Below are 18040 nucleotides of genomic sequence, written 5' to 3' on the forward strand. Positions count from 1 at the left end.
AGTGCCTGGACTCACGCCTGGCTCGTGGCGAGCACCAGTGCATTCCAGCCGTTACTGTTCCCCTGACAGGACACCCATCTCGTGTCATCTAGCTGAGACCCAGGGGCCTGTTGGAATCTCCTAATCTCTGTAAGGCAGTCTTGGAGAAGGCTTAGGGAGAAAAAGTTCAGTCCAGTGAAAGAAAGGACGTTCTGAGCTGAGCTATGCAGAAAGGGACAAGCTGCCTGAATGGAGCGAGATCCCCACCACCAGAGGTGTTCAAACAAGGTGAGACCCCCATGTGCACGGAGTGTGATGAGAGGATTAAGCGTGGAATGGTGGCGTCACTCTCAGGGGCCACAGAGACTCAAGTCGCAACTCTGACGTTGTAGGGGAAGAAACAGACAAATGAAAAGGTAAGCTCATAGATAGACACGAGGGTTTCACATAGTGATAAATGCTGTGTGGAGACTGGAAAGTGAGTGATGTGATCAGACTGGGGCTGTCTTTTGCCATACAGGTATTTTAGACTTTTATCCAGTCGGTTGTATTAAGGTTTTCCTTTTTGCTTGTGGATTTTATTTCTTTTATTCCCCCAGCTTTATTGCGATGTAATTGACCTATAGTATTGTGTAAGTTTAAGGTGTACAATGTGATGCTTTGATATACACATGTGTAGTGAAATGATTATTACAATAAAGTTAGTTCACACACCTGTCAGCCCACACAGTTACCATTTTCTCTTGTTTGTGGCGAGAGCATTTAAGACCTGCTCTCGTTGGAACTCTCAAGTTGTTAGCTGTAAGCACTGTGCGGTGCATTAGATCCAGAACTTACTCGTTTTGTGACTGAAAGTGTGTGCCCTTTGACCAACATCTGTCCGTTCCTCCCACCTGCTCTCCCCCAGTTCTTGGCAAACATTCTACTCTGTTTCTATGAGTTTGACTTTTTTAGATTTCACATATAAGTGATATTACAGAATTTGTCTTTCCCTGTCTGAGTTATTTCACTTAGCATAATGACCTTAAGGTCCATCCATGTTGTTGCAAAAGGCAAGATTTCCTTCCTTTTTATGGCCGAATAACATTCCATTGTGTGTGTGTGTGTGTGTGTGTGTGTGTGTGTGTGTGTGTGTGTGTACACCACATTTTCCTTATCCGTTCATCCATTGATGGATACTTAGGTTGTTTCCATGTCTTGGCTATTGTGAATAATTCGATGAACATGGGGATGCAGATATCTTTTTAAGATAGTATTTTCATTTTCTTCAGATAAATACCCAGAAGTGGGATTGCTGGATCGTATGATAGTTCTAGTTTTAATTTTTTTGAGGAGCCTCCGTAACGTTTTCTATAGTGGCTGCACCAATTTACATTCCCATCAACAGTGCACAAGGGTTCCCTTTTTCCTACATCTTCACCAACGCTTACTATCTCTTGTCTTTTTGATAGTAGCCATTCTAACAGGTGTGAGGTGATATCTCTTTGTGGTTTTGATTTACATTTCTCTGATGATTAGTGATGTTGAGCACCTTTTCACATACCTGTTGGCCATTTATGTCTTTGGAAAAATGTCTCTTTTGGTCCTTTGCCCATTTTTTAATATATATATATACATATATATTTTTTTTGCTATTGAGTTTTATGAGTTCCTTATATGTTTTGTATGTTAACCCCCTTATCAGATACATGGTTTGAAAATATTTTCTCCCATTCCGTAAATTGTCGTTTAATTTTATTGTTTCTTTGGCCGTACAGAAGCTTTTAAGTTTGATGTAGTCCCACCTGTTGATTTTTGCTTTCATTGCTTGTGTTTTTGGTATCATTACCAAAAATTTGTTGTGAAGACCAGTGTTAAGGATCTTTCCCCCTATGATTTCTCCTAGGAGTTGTATGGTTTCAGTAATTCATTTTGAGTTGATATTTGTCTATGGTGTGAGACAAGAGTACAGCATCATTCTTTGGTGGATTTTATTTCTGAAGAAGTCTCTCTTTATCCTAAAATTATTTTCCTTGGTTTTCTTCTAGTATTGCCTTTATAGATTTGGAATTTATTTTTGGGTGTGATGTGTGGTAGAGCCCACCATCAGATAGTCAATCCTTTCCCCATTGAGTGTGAATGCCATTCTCATTATATACTAAATTCCCATATGCACATCATCCTGTTTCTGAATTTTATTCTGTTCCGTTGATCTCCTTATCTTTTTAATTATTAAAACTTTAAAGGGTGCTCTCTTCTTTTCTTTTTGGAAATTTTCTCAGGTATTTTTAGACATTTCCTAGTTGGGATGAATTTTAGAATCAACTTGACAAATTTCATGACTAATTATTTTGGGACTCTGGGATTCCACCTAAGCTGTAGGTTAAATAAGGGAAAATTGACATCTTTACGGTATTGAATCTTTCCATCTAGACACATGGTATCTATTTCTAACAAAGTAAACTGTTACATATCTATGAGACGTGTTTTTTTTTTTCTTCATGTAGATTTAGTGTGTTTACATAGATTGATTTCCAGGTTTATTTCTTTTTTTCAGTGGGATTTTTTTGTCTTACCTTTTCTATTTAATTGTTGCTGGTGTATAGGACAGCCACTGATTTGTGTATGTTGTTTTTTGCCACCATATGATAATAATAAATTAGTATTCATTTAAGTACGGTGTTAATATTGATTCCTTTGGATTTTCTAGAAAGATGAACTCGTAACATCTGCAAATAAGGACTGTCGTCTCTTCTTTTCTAATACTCCTGCTGCTGCTTTTTTTCTTGCTTTATTGCATCTGCTAGCCTCTCTAGGACACTGTTAAACAGTAGTGGCAGGAGGTACTTCTGTCATATTTCTGACTTCAGTGTGGTGTGTGTCTAATGTTTCACCACTGGGTGTGATGTTGCTACTTGTTTCTGGTAGACACTGGTTATCAAGAATTTTCTTTTTCCTCCTGGTGCCTCAGAACAGCCCTCAGGTTGATACTGAAGCTTATTTCCCCGGTTTTTAGAAGGAAAATTGAAACTCAGAAGCGCTCAATGACTTGAAAGGCCCACTAAGCCGGTGAAGAGGATGATTCTTAGTGAGCTCTTTCTGTTCCCAGAATCTTGCAGGCAGCTGACATTTCTTGGTGCATTTTTTCCTCCGCCCTGCCAGCTTATGTGAACTGCTCAAGGACATTTAGAGATCCTTGTAGGCTTCAGCAGCTGTGCAGCTGTAGGTCCTCATAACAGAGCAGGACACTGAGTCTCTAGGGAGGAGAAATGGCTATACCTGGTAGTACTAAGGTGTGGACCCAGGTTCAGAGTTATTCTGTGACACCCTGGTGTCCTCAGCACGTATGTAGGTGTCCGAGATGGGCTTCATCTTTGAATGTCGTTTATTTTCAGACCTCGGAGGCAAATGGCTGCATTAATTGCATTCCTTATTTCCTGGTTCCTTATCATCTTAGCAAGACTCTCTTTTTTTAATTGATGTATTTATTCCCTTTTATCTCCTTTCCCCATGGACATTTCTCCCTCCGCTTGCCCTAGGCGACCGTTCTCTTCAATCCGTGTGGGTTTCTTTCTTTTTGCTTTTGTGTGTTTATGCAAATGTGTGCTGTAACTTTGCACACCATCTTTTCAATTCATGTAATGGATCTCACTTGGCTTTTTCCTGTTTCCCGAGTGCTCTGTCCTTTGCTGCTCTGTGTTGCTGTGTGTGCGTGTGTCCAGCTTCATGATGTGGTGTGTACTTCTCGTCTGCCATTTCTGACATCTGTGGAGTCCTCCGTGGAGGGCGTCCCCATGTTCTCTTCATACTCCTCCAGTGATGGGCAATCCAGGCTCCCTCCCACCCACTTCCATAAATCACGCTGAAGTGAGCTTATACTGGTTACATATGGGTCCGGGTAACAACCTCCCTGCAATACACGCCCCGGAGCAGAACGACTGGGTCCTGGATGATGCCTGTGTTTAATTGTGTCAGAGGTGCTGGGTCTCCCTCCAGACTGGCTGCTCTAGTCGCCGCCCCCACACCCCAGGGCGTGAGGGTTCGCGCCTGTGCCTGGCACTTACCGCTCTTTCTCATTTTTCCGGTTTCATAGGTATTTTACTTTGGGGTTGGTTTTTTTCATGTTAATTTTCAGAAGGTTACTGTATTTCTCAATAGCAATTCTTTGTCAGTTTTAGAACATTCCAAAAACATCTCTTAACCTGTCAGCAGTCTGTTATATTTCTCCACAGAATTCTTTGTTAAACAGAGAATTTTAATTCTGAGGTAGGAAAATTCATCCGTTTTTTAGCCTGTGGTCTGTGCCTTTGAGTTTTAAGACATTCTCCCAACCCCCGACTCCTGCCCTCCCCGGTCACAGATATTTTCCCCAGGAGCTTTCCTCGATGCTGTTGCTATTTCTTATGTCTTGTCCTGTCTTGGTGTCTTATCTGGTCCCTTGGAAGCAGAGCCTGAGCTGGGGGTTCTTGTGCACGTGGTTCATTTGGAGAAACTGCCCAGGGCGGGGGGCAGGGAAGGAGCTGGTGATGGTCCTGGCCCCACGGAGAGCTCTGGAGCGGGCGTGGCCGCACAGGGCTGTCTCCTTGGAGACGGGCTGGGCCCTTGAAGCCCCACTACTCAGTGATTGGCCATCCTCCTCCCGGCCCTCTCCCCCTGGGTGGACTTACCCTCCCAGGCAGCTCTGCAGAGAAGCCTGTGCTTGTGAGCTGCTGGTGGCAACAGGCCCAGGCAGCGGGTGAGTGAGTTCCCAGCCCAGTAATGCATGGGGATCTGGCCCAGCAGCAGCAGCATGTACTACACCCGCTGGGCCTAGACACCTGGGAACCGGGCACCCCCTCCAGCCGGTGACTCTGCCTGTGTTACCACCCACAGTGTCCACGAAGGACCTGATCGAGACGTGCTGTGCGGCAGGGCAGCAGTGGGCCATTGACAACGATGAGTGCCTGGACATCCCCGAGAGCGGTGCTGAGAGTGATGTGTGCAGGTAGGGTGGGCGCCGGCTCCATGTCCCTGTGTCCTCCTCCCCGCCCCGGGCCCCGCAGTGCCAGGTGAGCACCAACTCCACCTGCGTCCAGGTGCCCGCAGGTGGCTGGATGTGGCTGCCTGGCTGGCTGGCCGGGCTCTCTCCGGGTGTGGGGAGCCCGAGACTTGCCCCAAGAGTGAACTAACAGTGCAGACTTGTCGCCGGCCTGGTGAGCACGGTCGGAAGAGCACACGTTGGGACCGCTGTCACCTGGGGACGGCCAGGTGCTTCTCTTACCAGGTGCTGCATTGCTGCTGGGCGGTGCTCAGCCCACGGGAATTTCCTACCTCAGCCTTGAGCCGGGCCCAGCCGCTCCGCGGCATGTGGGATCCTTCTGCATTGGGGCACGAACCCGTGTCCCCTGCATCGGCAGGCGGACTCTCAACCACTGCGCCACCAGGGAAGCCCGTCAGCCCTCTTTCTTTCCCCACTTTGCTACCCTGGGGTCTCAGGAAGGCTGGCCTCTCCCTGTGCTCTGCTGTGTGCGCTGACTGCTTCTTCTGATGACAGTGTTCTCAGCAAAGGAAGCAGTTATACCCACGCCCTCCTTGTGCCAGGCCCGGGTGCCATCCTGCTCAGCCATTCACCCCTTCTTTATTCCAGGGATGCCATCTTGTCCAGCCTACTCCTCTTTCCAGATAAGGAAGATAAGGTTCAGAGAGGTGATGTGATTCACTCAAAGCCACACAGCTCGTTGGGAGCTTGGCCAGGATTAGACTCCATGTTTCCTATTGTCCCGCCCACAATGCCTCCGTTAGAAACATTTAAATTCTAGCCTTGTCCCTTTCCTTTCCCTTTGGTCATCCCACCAGTTTGGGCTGCCTAGGAGTCAGAGCATGCAGCATTCAGGAGGCTTGAAGTAGTGCGTGCTTGTATCCCTCTTGTGGTGGGAGACTCACTGCTTCCTAGCCAGCCAGGTCCATCACCAGATGGCCCTTGCTGGGACACGCCCTTCCTCAGGTGAGGCCGAACCCCTCCTCAGGTGGGACTGAAGCCCACCTTTTCATCTCCCTGTTTTGTGTGCTGGCCCATGAGCTGTCTCTGCCCGGGGCAGCCCTACAGTTATTGGAGGCCTGACCAGGGACCCTGGCGGTCCCAGGCCGACCGCCCAGCCCTTCCTGAGATTGGGTCTCCCTTTCCTTCTCAGCCCTGTTGGGGGGCTTGGAGTACTGACCCCCTCCCTCATCTGGTCAGGGACACAGAGCCCAGTGGGACCCAGGCCTGAGTCGTCTTAGTTAAGCTGAGAACAAAACCCATGTCACTTGGTGAGGATGTGCTGGCCTTGCCGATGCCCTGGCGCCAGCAGGGGCCCCACCCGCGGTGGGCCGTGGCGGGGTCTTCTCTTCCCTGAGCTGCAGCCTCCTGTGTGAAACAGGGCCTGCGGTCCCTCCTGGCGGGTTCCCCGGGAGGATGGGGCACTTGGTGGGGCTGAGGCGCACCTCTGTTGCAGGACGGCCCAGAAGCACTGCTGTGTGTCCTACTTGAAGGAGAAGAGCTGCATGGCCGGTGTCATGGGGGCCAAGGAGGGCGCGGCGTGCGGGGATGAGGACAGCGACACCTGCGGTGTCTCCCTGTACAAGGCAAGCCTGCCCTGGGGCGTGTGTGGCCTGAGCCTGAAGGTCCTTGAGGGCCGAGGGGGTGGGCCGCCCTGTGGGGCTCCTCTGAGGGGAGGATGCTCACGCCTGGGGGCAGGGGAGCTCTGCATCTGCATAGAAAACATCACCAGTTATCATACGGACCAATTCATTCGGGAAATACTGTTTGAACACCAGTCTGTGGTGGCCCTGTTTTAGGCATTAAGAATGCAGAAGTGAATAACACAAAACTCCCTTCCCTCACGGGGCTTTCTTTTTCTTTGGTCTTTTTGTAACTGGCATTTCAACTGCGTGTGATGTCCCCAAGGTTCATCCATGTTGTTGCATGTGGCAGAACTTCCTTCCTTGGAAGGCTGAGTAATATTCTGTGTCTGGAGAGACCACATTTTGTTTATCCATCATCTGTCAATGGGCACGTGGGTTGATTCTTCCTCTTGGCTACTGTGAATATTGCTGCTGCGAACGTGGGTGTAAGAAAGCCCCTCTCTAGAGGACAGACAGTACGTTCCCCTTACATCACATTGGCTAGAACTTAGTCTGGCGGCTGCCTAGCCGCAAGGAAGGCTGGGAAATTTAGTCCTTATTCTGGAGAGGTCGTGTGCCCACTGCAAATGTGGAAGGAGGGAAAACGGACTTTGGGGGCTAACAGCTGGCTGTCTGTGCTGTAGAGGATGAGGGCAAACTTGGAACAGTTTCAGGAAGTATCACAGAAGGATGTTGTGTTTGGGGGAGAGAAAGGGACGGAGTTGAAGAAACCACAAGCCTGGATGACGGTTGCGGGACCTCTGGGGGAGGGCACCATCTGGCAGAGGGTTTTGACATCGAATTTTGTCTCATTGGGGTCAATTTTTCCTAAAAAATAACTGATACTAGCAAAAGGACCTTGGTGACTGGCGAGTTTAGAATTCCATTTGTGTTTATATGTTTGACCCTGGACCAGTCCTTTTTCCTCATCGTCACCTTCTCCATCTATAAAATGGGGATAATAGTTCATGTCTTTCGGGGTGTTTGTGAGGATCAGAGGTGGTGCAGACTGTTTACCAAGTATGTGGATATGTCCACTAAGTGGATATGTTCGCCACTGGGAGATGCAGTCTGGAGTATCAGTGAGCTACTGCTGTGTAACAGACCATCCCAAACCTAGTGGCTGATGACCGGCTCAGGTCATGAGTCAGGGTGGTTGTGCTGACCTGGGCCATGCCCAGCTGACCTTGGCTGCCACCAGCTAATGGTTCTGCTGGCACTAGATCTAGGATGGCGGTAGCTGGGATGACACTTCCCTGTTCCATGTGGTCTCAACCTCCAGCAGGCTAGCCTGGGCTTGTTTAGGTAGTGGCTGAGCAGGGTTCCAACATGGGGAATAGATGCGTGCAAGGCCTTTTGAGGCCTGGGCTCAGAAGAGGTGCACTGTCACTTCTGTCTCCTCCTGTTGGCCGAAGCAAGTCATGAGGCACAGTCAAGAGGTTGGGAAATGCACCCTGTCTTTCGACAGGGCTGCAGAGACAGAGGACACAGTGAAGAGTGAACGACTGGGGCTGTTACTGTAATCAGTCTACCACAGTAGTTTAAACGAATCAAAGACTTTATTTTTGGAGGCATGCAGTCTGGGACAGGGGTGAATCTGTGTAATATCTTCAGGCACCCAGGCTTCTGTATTTCTGCTCGATCATCTTTAGCTTGTAGTTTCCATCGTTAAGGTCACCTCATGACCCCAAATAGCTGCTAGAGCTCCAGCCATCACATCTGTTCCAAAAAGGAGGAAGGGGGAGAGCAAAAAAGATGTACTTTCAAGTTGAGTCAGCCCCGGTTAAAAGCTCTCCTGAAAGCTTCACCCAGTGTCTCTTATCTGTAACTTTAAGGGAAGTGCTGCCTTTTAGGTGGCCTGAATAGATTTGCAGTCTGCTGGTAAATATGGGAGCAGTTAATTGGTGTGGCTGTGGGTTAACTTGTAGTTCTTTTCATAAGAGGCCATTTATGAATTATTGCAAAAAACTTGCACTAGCTGAGCCAGACACGGGAAATGGGGACAGATGACACCTTTGCCCCCGGAGAGCACATCCCCGGCACAATGTGGAGACGAGGGTGAATTCGCTCCCATTTGTCAGCCCCTCCCCAGAGCCTGGGGCTCCAGCGCGAGTCCCACAGGCTCACAGGCCATGCGGAAGGCCCTGAGCGGCCGGGCTGGGCAGTGACGGCTCTTCTCTCTCCAGCAATGCTGTGACTGCTGCGGCCTGGGGCTCCGCGTGCGGGCCGAGGGCCAGTCGTGTGAGTCCAACCCCAACCTCGGCTACCCCTGCAACCACGTCATGCTCTCCTGCTGTGAGGGCGAAGACCCCCTCATCGTGCCCGAGGTCCGCCGGCCTCCGGAGCCTGAGGCTGTGCCACGGAGAGGTGCGTGCTGCTCCCCAGGCCAGGCATATGGGCCAGCTGGCCGACGGGGGAGAACTGCTGGGGCTTCTAGGCAAGGCTGGGGGTCCTCTGGCCTTCTGTGGGGACCTTGGTCACCTTCATCTGTGGTTCAAGGCACAAGTTCCGCTCTGGACAGAGTTCTTCTGTGGCCTCCCATGATGGGCTCCTGTTATTTTCAGGAGATGAGATTTTCAGGAGATGAGATTTTCTGAATGAGATGGTGGTCTCATTCAGTTTTCTACTTATCATCCGCTCTGCCCAGCTAGTACCACCCATCTCCCTCCACTCTCCACCCACCCACCCTCCTGTTTCTTTGTTCACCTACACATCCATACTTCTTCCTCCCCATCCACCCATCCATTTCACACATCCCCCTCCCATCCTCTGGTCCATCACTGCACCACTCATTCCCCCATCCTCTCATCCATCTATTCACACATCCGTCCACCCCTCCATCCACCTCCACACCCAACCCTCCATCCACCCCCCCACCCCTCCGTCCCGTCCATCCGTCCGCCTACCCACGCACGCCCCTCTATCCACCCCTCCGTCCACCCACCCCTCTATCCACCTCTCTATCCACCCTCCATCCATCCACCATCCACCCATCTATTCTTCCTTCCATCTACCCACCCATCCAATTACCCATCCATCCACCCATCCACCCACCCCTCCATTCATCCATCCTCCATCCTTCATCCGTCCATCCATCCACCCATCCACCCATCCACCCACCCATCCGTCCTGCATCGTGCTGTCTCAGCTGAGCACACAGAAGGTTCTGGTGAAGACCTGATCTGGTTTCCTGAGGGCCTGTGGTCCCAACCACTTGCTGGGGCCAGCCTGGGTCTCATCGTGAGCATGGACCCCTGCCCCAGTTTCAGAGGCGGAGTTGACGAGCCGGGAGGCCCTGTCGCTGGGCACGGAGACGGAGCTGCCCAACAGCCTGCCCGGCGACGACCAGGATGAGTGCCTGCTCCTCCCGGGGGAGCTGTGCCAACACCTGTGCATCAACACCGTGGGCTCCTACCACTGTGCCTGCTTTCCTGGCTTCTCGCTGCAGGACGATGGCCGTACCTGCCGCCCAGGTGAGGGCCCGGACGGTCGGGGAGGTGCTGGGGCGGGGCTGATCTTGACCACAGAGCGTGGTGTTCCTCGGTGGGGACCGTGGGGGACTTCGCCTCCCGCCACCCCACACTGTGGAACCCGCCGGCGCCGAGGGTCCCCAGCGATGGGTTTGTGAGGCCAGGCAGACGGGCTCCCTCCTGCGGCTCCGTCTGCAGGGCAGCCCCAGCGGCCCACCCTGGATTCAAGTGCAGGGCCAGGACCTGGGCCACGGAGGCCCCCGCCTACCTAGCCGCGTCCCCAGTACCGGGCCCACGGCAGTCAGGCTCCGGCACCTGGTCTGGGAGGACTCTCTCCCTGCCAGCTTCCCGGGGTAGATTCATTTGGCCACAGACGGGTCCTCCTCCACCCTCCCTGCCCCGATTAGCGGTGAGACGGATCTGGCCTGAGGTGCGTCCCTCCCTGAACCTCAGTTTCCTCTCCCGTGGGGTGGGTAAAATGAGCCGCCCCCCGACCTCGAGAGCCCGGCACGGCGCCTGTTAGGGCCCGAGGCTGCCTGAAGACGCGAGACCCCCCTCCTGTCTGCTCTGTCCGTGACAGACGGTGACCGCCCCAAGCCGGAGGCCGCCGAGGAGTCAGCGCTGAGGCCCGAATCCTCCCAGGTGGTCCCCAACACCATCGCGCTGCCCGTGCCGCAGCCCAACACCTGCAAAGGTAAGCTGGCCGTGGGCAGGCGGGGAGCCCTCGGGGCTGGGCATGTGCGGAGTGGCCCCACCGGGGCGTGCTGCTTCTCGGGCATGGGGGGTCGGTTGGCCTCGCCGTCGGAGGTTGGGTGAGGAGCTGTGAGAGGTGAGAATGGGGGGTGCAGCCTGGGGCAGGCGTGGGTGACCCCAGCATGGCCCATCAGCCGCTTTCAGCCTCGCCTTCTGTAAAGCAGAGAGTACAATCCTTGCTCGCCCAGGCATCACGGAGCCCGCGTTCACATACGTGCGGGCGTTCTCTGCGACCTTCCCGTCCTCCCCTCCGTCCTCCTGACTCCTCCTCACCCGCATCCCTGTTACTTGAGGGAGGGGTGTGTTGGGGCAGGTCCCAGACACCAGCCGGTGTGTGAGCGGGTTGAAGAGGTGACCTCGTGAAAGGGGCAGGAGTGGGGTGCCCTGTAGGCCGGAGCCGCATGGTCTCTGACTTCCGTGCGGTTTCCTCGCAGACAACGGGCCCTGCAAGCAGGTGTGCAGCGTGGTCGGGGACACCGCCATGTGCTCCTGCTTCCCCGGCTATGCCATCATGGCGGACGGCGTGTCCTGTGAAGGTGAGTCCCCCCTGCCGTGGACCCCGCACACCTGAGTGGGCCCGGAGCGGGGGAGGTGTTCCAGGGCCAAACCTCGCTGTGCTGGTGAGCGGGGAGCAGGTGTGGCTGCCATGACGACCAGCTGAAACAGCGGCATCCGCCCACATCACGTGCCAGGTGTGCGTGCAGCCCAGGTGGGCACACGGGCTGGCCGCGGCCCCGCTGCTCCCTGGAGCAGGCCTCCGCAAACTTCAGTGTGCAACAGGGTCACCTGTGGGTCTGCGACCACAGGATCCTGAGAAGTCCACACGGCCCCAGGGGTCTGACCTAGTAGGTCTTGGAGCCGGGGAGGCCCGAGACTCCCTGGGTCACGCTCTGACTAGCTCTGTCCTCGAGGGTCACCCCAACTGAGTGGCCTGACTGGGTTTGTGACCGCCTTGCTCCCGTCCCAGCCACGGGTGGAACCGACAGAGGGCAGTGCCTGCCCTGTCGTCCTGCGGCAGGACATCGCTCCGGCTGGCCTCCATGGGGAACAAGGCTGGGGAGAGGCAGCCCCAGCTGAGGGCACATTCTCAGTTCTGAAACCAAGGAGGGACGGTGGATGTTGGTGACTCTGCCTTCACAGAAGGGCCGAAGAGGGTTTAAAAGCACAGGCCTCCCTTACTTACGAACCCGCTCAGTCTGGGTCTTGTCCCGATGGGGTCTCTGCGGGCTGGGACCTCCCCCTGTGAATTGGGGGGCATCGGATCCGACACCTGCTGGGGTGGTTCCCACAGTGAGTGACACCTTGAGCACCTCCTCGTGTGTGGAGACAGGGCAGGCAGACAGCGTGCAGGTGGTCTAGGAAATGCTTTAGTTTTAGGTTCAAGTTCAGGAGACATGAACCTGGTTTGGGTCCATGGGTAACAGGGTTAAGCCTGCCTGGGAAGAGACCCACATCCCTGTCAGAAGCCGAAACCCACCTCTAGCCGATTGCCCAGGACTGTTTGGTGTGGATGAAAACCATCCTCATGCCCAGAGAGGACAGGACACTTGCCCAGAGCACACAGCATGGTGGTGACTGCAGGCCTTTCTCTCAGATGGTGGGGGCAGATCTGGCTTTGCTTCTCATCTCCCAGGGCCCTGAAGACATGAGGACTGTGTCTCTTCTGGGTTGGGACTCCTTCAGGCCATGGGCCCGTGTCCCTATCCCTCCAGGCCTCCCTTTCTCTCTGCAGCGCCCCCAGTGGTAGAGGCTGTGGGGTCCAGGCCAGAGGATGCAGAGGGCGTTTTGTGGGTGTAGCCTGCCCCGCAGGGGAGTCCTGCAGATGACGTTTTATCATCTGTTTAAAATAATCAAACAAGTTACCAGCAGTGACAGCTCAAGAATTTTTTTTTAATGTCCAAATTTCAGGTTTTTCTTGAAACTTTGTAACATCTGTCCACAAGGAGCCCACAGCCTTGGTCTCCCTTTCGACAGAGCACAGGCTCCGCAGTGCCCTAGAGCCCCCTTGGCCCCTTCTCCTGTTTATGTCTCCAGCCTGGCCCCCTAAGCACTTAGGTTTGCAACTCCTGCCATTGTGTGGCTCCCGTGGCTGCCCGTGGAGGTAGAGGGTCTCCAGAGCATGGGTGGGAGACGGCCTCTGGTCCCGCCCGCTGTGTGACCCCGGACAGGCTGTCTACCCTCTCTGAGCTTCACTTTGCCACCTGTCTCTGCTAGGGCTCCTGCTCTGACATCTTTCAACTGGACAAACTCAGACTTGGGCCCAAAGCCCAGAGGGACCACTGATGGGCTGGGAGGTCCTGGGCAGGTCCCTGCCCGTCTGGGTCTCAGTTTCCCCATCTGTCACTGGAGGCTCCATGTCACTGGGGGCTACGCTTCTCTAACGGCCCTTCTGTTTTTCCTCCCGCGGCCGTCACTAGACCAAGACGAGTGCCTGCTGGGCACTCACGATTGTAGCTGGCGACAGTTCTGTGTGAACACCCTGGGATCCTTCTACTGTGTCAACCACACAGTGCTCTGTGCGGAGGGCTTTATCCTCAATGCACACAGGAAGTGCGTGGGTAAGCCAGAGCCCCGCTTGCCGCCACCGTCACGGCTCCCTGCCCCGCTCCACGCCAAGCCCGCCACACTGCAGCCACATGCTAAAGGGCCTGCCCTTTGCATATGAGCTCTCAGCACGGCCGCCCACCCCATGCTCCATGTCGTGCCCATCGTGTCCTGCTTCTCCACCGACGCCACCGGGAAGCTGCTTTCCCCAGGGACGTGCCTGAGTCAGAACTTTGTCTGAGGTGTGACCTGGCTGGTCACTGAAATGAGGTCATTGAGACATGTGGGCAGCAGGATAGGGAGGCCTGGGTTCGAAGCAGGACCCCCTAGTATCTCTGTGGCTTGAACTTCCTCCCAAGCCTCCGTTTTATCGTCTGTGAAAAGGGAGCACTGAGGGCACTGCTCCCCGTTTGGAGGTTATGTGACATGTGTATCGCGTAGCCAGAGCCCAGGGCATGGTGTGCATGTGACCTCAGCTGCTGAGATTGTCCTTAGATGCGGCCAGAGCCCCTTCAGAGGCAAATACCCCAGCTAGGCGTCCATTTGCTGTGTGACCCGGAGCAGTAGTGCTTGCGTCTCTGAGCCTGTTTCCTCACCTCTAACCTCGGGGCTCAGAGGCCTGGCACGGGCTGGTACCCAGGTCCCGGCCTGTGCACGGATGGGCTGGTGCTCAGTCATGCGCCTGCCCTCCTGCCTCTCGGTGCCCTTGTGGGCCAGGGCTGGGGCTCCAGGCCTGCTCTGTGGGCAGCAAGGACTTGCTGTTCTCCCATGGCTGGGGGTCTGGTGTTTTCGTTTAGGAAACATCATGGACCTGCACAGAGATAGACCCAGGGTAGCAGGGGCTCGGGGCAGACTGGGAAATGCTGTGGCAGGGACACGAGAGGCCAAGGGAGAGGCCATTCCAGCTGGCAGCGTCTGGACACACTCCCTGGAGAAGGTGGCGTGTGCATGTGTCTCCAAGGACGATGGGGATTTGGGAGTTAGGAGGGGCATGAGGGAGGAAGGAACGGCTGCAACAAACATGTGGAGGTGGGAACTGCACTGCACGTGCCCAGAGCCCCGTGTGTCGTCCTTGTGCTTGGGGACCATGCCCAACCTGGACATGTCCTCTTCCTCACCCTCCGCCGCCGGGCAGCGGAGTGGCCGCTGCAGACATGTGTGCCCCTGGCCTCCAGCCCCCAGCCCAACATGCGCCCTCTGGAGCCTGCTTGTCAGTGGCGGGGCAGCTCCTCCTGTCCGGGTCATGTCTGTGTGTGTCTGGGAAAAGGCGGTCCACGCTGTGAGCACCCTCCCAGGACGCGGGTGTGCAGGGTTCCCTGGCGGCCTGGAGAGAAGACCTTGTCCTGAAAGGGGTCGCCGGGCAGCTGGAAAACGGGTTCTGGGGAAAGAGCAGAGGTGCATTCCATTCAGCAAAGTTTATGGTCATTCTTTCAGCCTTTCCTTCCTTATCATCCGGCACGGACCCCAGTCTCCTCTTCGTCCTTGTGTTCCACTTACGTGTTCATCTCACCTGGGAGCACTCGTTCTTTCCATCACTTGCTCATCCACAGACGTGTCTTCTGCGGTGCGTTTGTGAGCTCCAGGCATGTTCTATTAACCTGGCTGGTGAGATGGGAGACGGGTGCCCGGGTTAAGAGTGTGGCCTCTGCAGCCAGACTGGCTGGGTTCAAATCCTGGCTCTGCCGCTTTCTAGTTGTAGGACCTGAGACCAGTCATTTGATCTCTCTGAACCTCAGTTTCCTCACCTGTGAAACGAGAGGACTAATGTCTACCTCAGAGGGTCACTGTGGCGGTTATTACATGAGTCCATGTGAAGAACTTGCTAGTGTTTGATGCCATAATTGTGATTCAACGAATGTGTTATACTGAGGCAGCCTGCAGAGGTAGTGAGCCCCCCATCACTGGAGGTATGTAAGCTGAAGTGGGACAGTATTGGGCGGTGCCAAGTCCACAGGACTTCTAACAGACAGGTGACCTCTGTGGGGAATCCCCTGTGCTTTGCTGTTGGCCTTTTGTGCCCTGTCCTTTGAGGACCATCTTGGGCCCTGGGAATAGTGTTCCAGGTGGGCTTGGCTTTGAGATGATGGGAGCCCCGTCTCTGGGGCCCACTCTGCAGCAGTGGGGAAAGGGCTGGGCGCTCTGGGTTCTGTTCTTGCTGTTGTCCCGTGCAGGCTGGGAGACTTCGGTCACATCCCCTCTGGGAGACCTAGTTCCTTATCTGTGAAGCAGTATCTCTGGGGGATCGAGGGCAGTTCCTGTAAGCCGCCCGATCCCTAAGTGAGCCACACAGTCAGTGGTGTCTGCTGTCATCTCTCACCATGATTCCTCCCAGGCTAGGGCGGGCTCCTGGCCCTTGATGTTTCTGGGCTCCTGAGAATGTGTCTCTCGCTGTCAATCCAGCTTATAAATCAGAAGTCTCTGTCTGGCCCAGCCAACCCTTCCTTGGAAACCACGGGCCAGAACTCTCCCTTTTCCTCCTCCTCTTCCCCACCCAACCAGCCTTGGCCGGGCCTGTACACCAGTTGGCTCACCTGTGAGTTTGGGACAGTCTCTTCCCCCACAGCCCTGTACCCCTCCTCTCCACGTGGTCCTTGTCGTCCTGGTAGGCTCAGCTCAGACATGACCGTCCCTGAGAGCAGCTCTGACAGCGCAGCGCCCACAGCGGGCAGTGCCCTGGCCTGAGCCCGGGGCTGTGCGGCTTACCTCCCCAGCGTCTCCGCCTGACCTGTCCTCTCTCCCTGCCTGCCGACTGGCAGTTCCTTGGGGGCAGAGGCTGTGACACACCTCTAGGCCACCTGGGCTTGGCACAGAATAGCTGCTCGTTAAGGTGTGTCCAGTGAATGACCGAATCCGCACGACTGCTGTACCTCCCCTGCCAGGTGGAGCGTGGCAGAGACACGGGGTGTCCTCTGCCCACCTGCAGGGACGTCTGACTTGGCCACCTCTCTGGGTCTCCTCCGCCCTCCCTGATGCTACTTCTTTCCCTCCTTTGCTGGCTTCTCCCCTCCCCACCTGCGCATCCCAGGCGTCAGTACTCGGCCCCCGGGTGACCTCAGCAGTGACCACTCCCACGTCAATGTCTCGCCTCAGACCCCTTCCATGAGCTCTGAGGCAGGCCCCCGGCTGCCGCTTGATCCTCAAGCCCAGTGTGATGTCAAGGGCTCCCAGCCTTCCGCTGTGAGCCTGCTCCTCCCAGCCGGCCCCAGCCCGGGTGCGGGGCCCCCATCTGCAGAGCTGCTCGTCCAGAAAGCTTTGCCAAGGCCAGTGGGCTCCTCTTTTTCTCTCTCCTTCGTCGCATCCACCGTAGATCCTGTCGGGTTTGACCTTCACAGCACTTCCAGGACCCGACTGCTTCTCCTTGCCTCCGTGGGCGGCAGCCTAAGCCCCATCATCTCCTAGTCTAACAGACCCTCACCCCTGGAGTATTTGCACTCAGCCAGGGGACCCTGTTACCAACAAGTCAGCCCACTTCCCTCCTCTGCTGGAGCCCTCCATGGCTCCCACCTCCCCCGCATCTCCTAACACTCTCCTCTCCCGCCCCAGTCACACCCCTCTGGGCCAGAGCCTGGGCCTGCCTGGCGGCCTGTCCCCTCTGCCTAAGATACGTGCTCGGCTCATCCTGGCACCTCCTCAAATGCTTTGCTCAAGTGTCCTCTGCCCTGAGCATCCTTCGTGCCTCCGCCCCCTGCACCTCCCACTCCTGGTCTCCTTCACTCTCTCTTGCACAAGACTCAGGACCACCCTCCCTCTTAGGTTTGTCTGTCCGCTGGTCCCCCCCGCTCTGAGTGTCCCGCGCCATGGCAGACTTTCTGTCTGTCTTGTTCACCATGTACCCCTGGGGCCATGGCACATGCTCCATGAATCTTTGTTGAACGGGTGGTTGCACAGACCGTGCTGCTCTCTGGGAAGTGAGTACCTTGAGGGCAGGGCCGGCTGGCCGGCAGTGCGTGCGCCGTACTGGGAGCACCCCGCAGCCTCTGACGGCCTCACCCTCCCCGCAGACATCAACGAGTGCGTGACGGACCTGCACACGTGCAGCCGGGGCGAGCACTGCATGAACACGGTGGGCTCCTTCCGCTGCTACAAGGCTCTCACCTGTGAGTCCGGCTACATGCTCAAGGATGGCGAGTGCACAGGTGAGGCGAGCTGGCTGGAGGCCCCGCCCACCTCCCCACCCCCGCCCCACCTTCTGATCCGCCCCCAGCCCGCCTGCAGTCCACCTGGCCCGCCCAGAGCCTTCTCCCTTCTGGCAAGCTCCCAGCCCTGGGGCTTCCTCCGACGGTTTAGGGGCAGAGGCTGGGGCGGGGGGGGGGGGGTGGCCCCCGAGGTAAGTGTGTCTGGGTCAGTTATTCCCCTCCCTATGCCTCAGTGCCCACAGAAGGGTCACTTCTGTCCTTTTTACCAGAAAATTCTAGCCGCCTCAGAAGAGAGAGAAGTTCCATTGAACCGTTTCAGCAGATGCTTTCCCCAGTTTCGTTTGTGGGCCTGGCAGGGTTCTGGGTGGCAGGGGTACCGGTGGGGGTGTGTTCTTGTCTCTGGCCTCCTGATGGGGGGACCGGCGGGCCCACAGGCACGCGGGGCTGGGTGTTGCTTTAGGTGGGGTCCAAAGAGGCCGGCCCCTTGTGGCGGTGATGTCTGGGCGCAGACGTGCAGGATGAGAGGCCCCTGGGAAG

The 18040-nt window shown here is 55.3% G+C and overlaps 1 protein-coding gene across 2 annotated transcripts in view; it reads left to right on the plus strand.

The window, feature by feature from the left end:
• Positions 1–18040, plus strand: part of FBLN2 (fibulin 2) — a gene marked incomplete at both ends in the record, with an annotated part of 49484 nt that overhangs the window by 22192 nt on the left and 9252 nt on the right. The window contains 8 exons of one of the 2 annotated variants that reach the window (XM_082848240.1): positions 4831–4942; positions 6432–6561; positions 8787–8967; positions 9864–10073; positions 10651–10764; positions 11258–11359; positions 13241–13381; positions 17369–17503. In XM_082848240.1, the coding sequence (XP_082704366.1) occupies positions 4831–4942; positions 6432–6561; positions 8787–8967; positions 9864–10073; positions 10651–10764; positions 11258–11359; positions 13241–13381; positions 17369–17503 (1125 nt within the window). The remainder of the gene's footprint in view (positions 1–4830; positions 4943–6431; positions 6562–8786; positions 8968–9863; positions 10074–10650; positions 10765–11257; positions 11360–13240; positions 13382–17368; positions 17504–18040) is intronic. The other variant, XM_082848241.1, reaches the window with a different exon arrangement.

The sequence above is a fragment of the Leucopleurus acutus genome, assembly GCF_964270905.1.
Source record: "Leucopleurus acutus genome assembly, chromosome: 10".
NCBI classification, from domain to species: domain Eukaryota; kingdom Metazoa; phylum Chordata; class Mammalia; order Artiodactyla; family Delphinidae; genus Leucopleurus; species Leucopleurus acutus.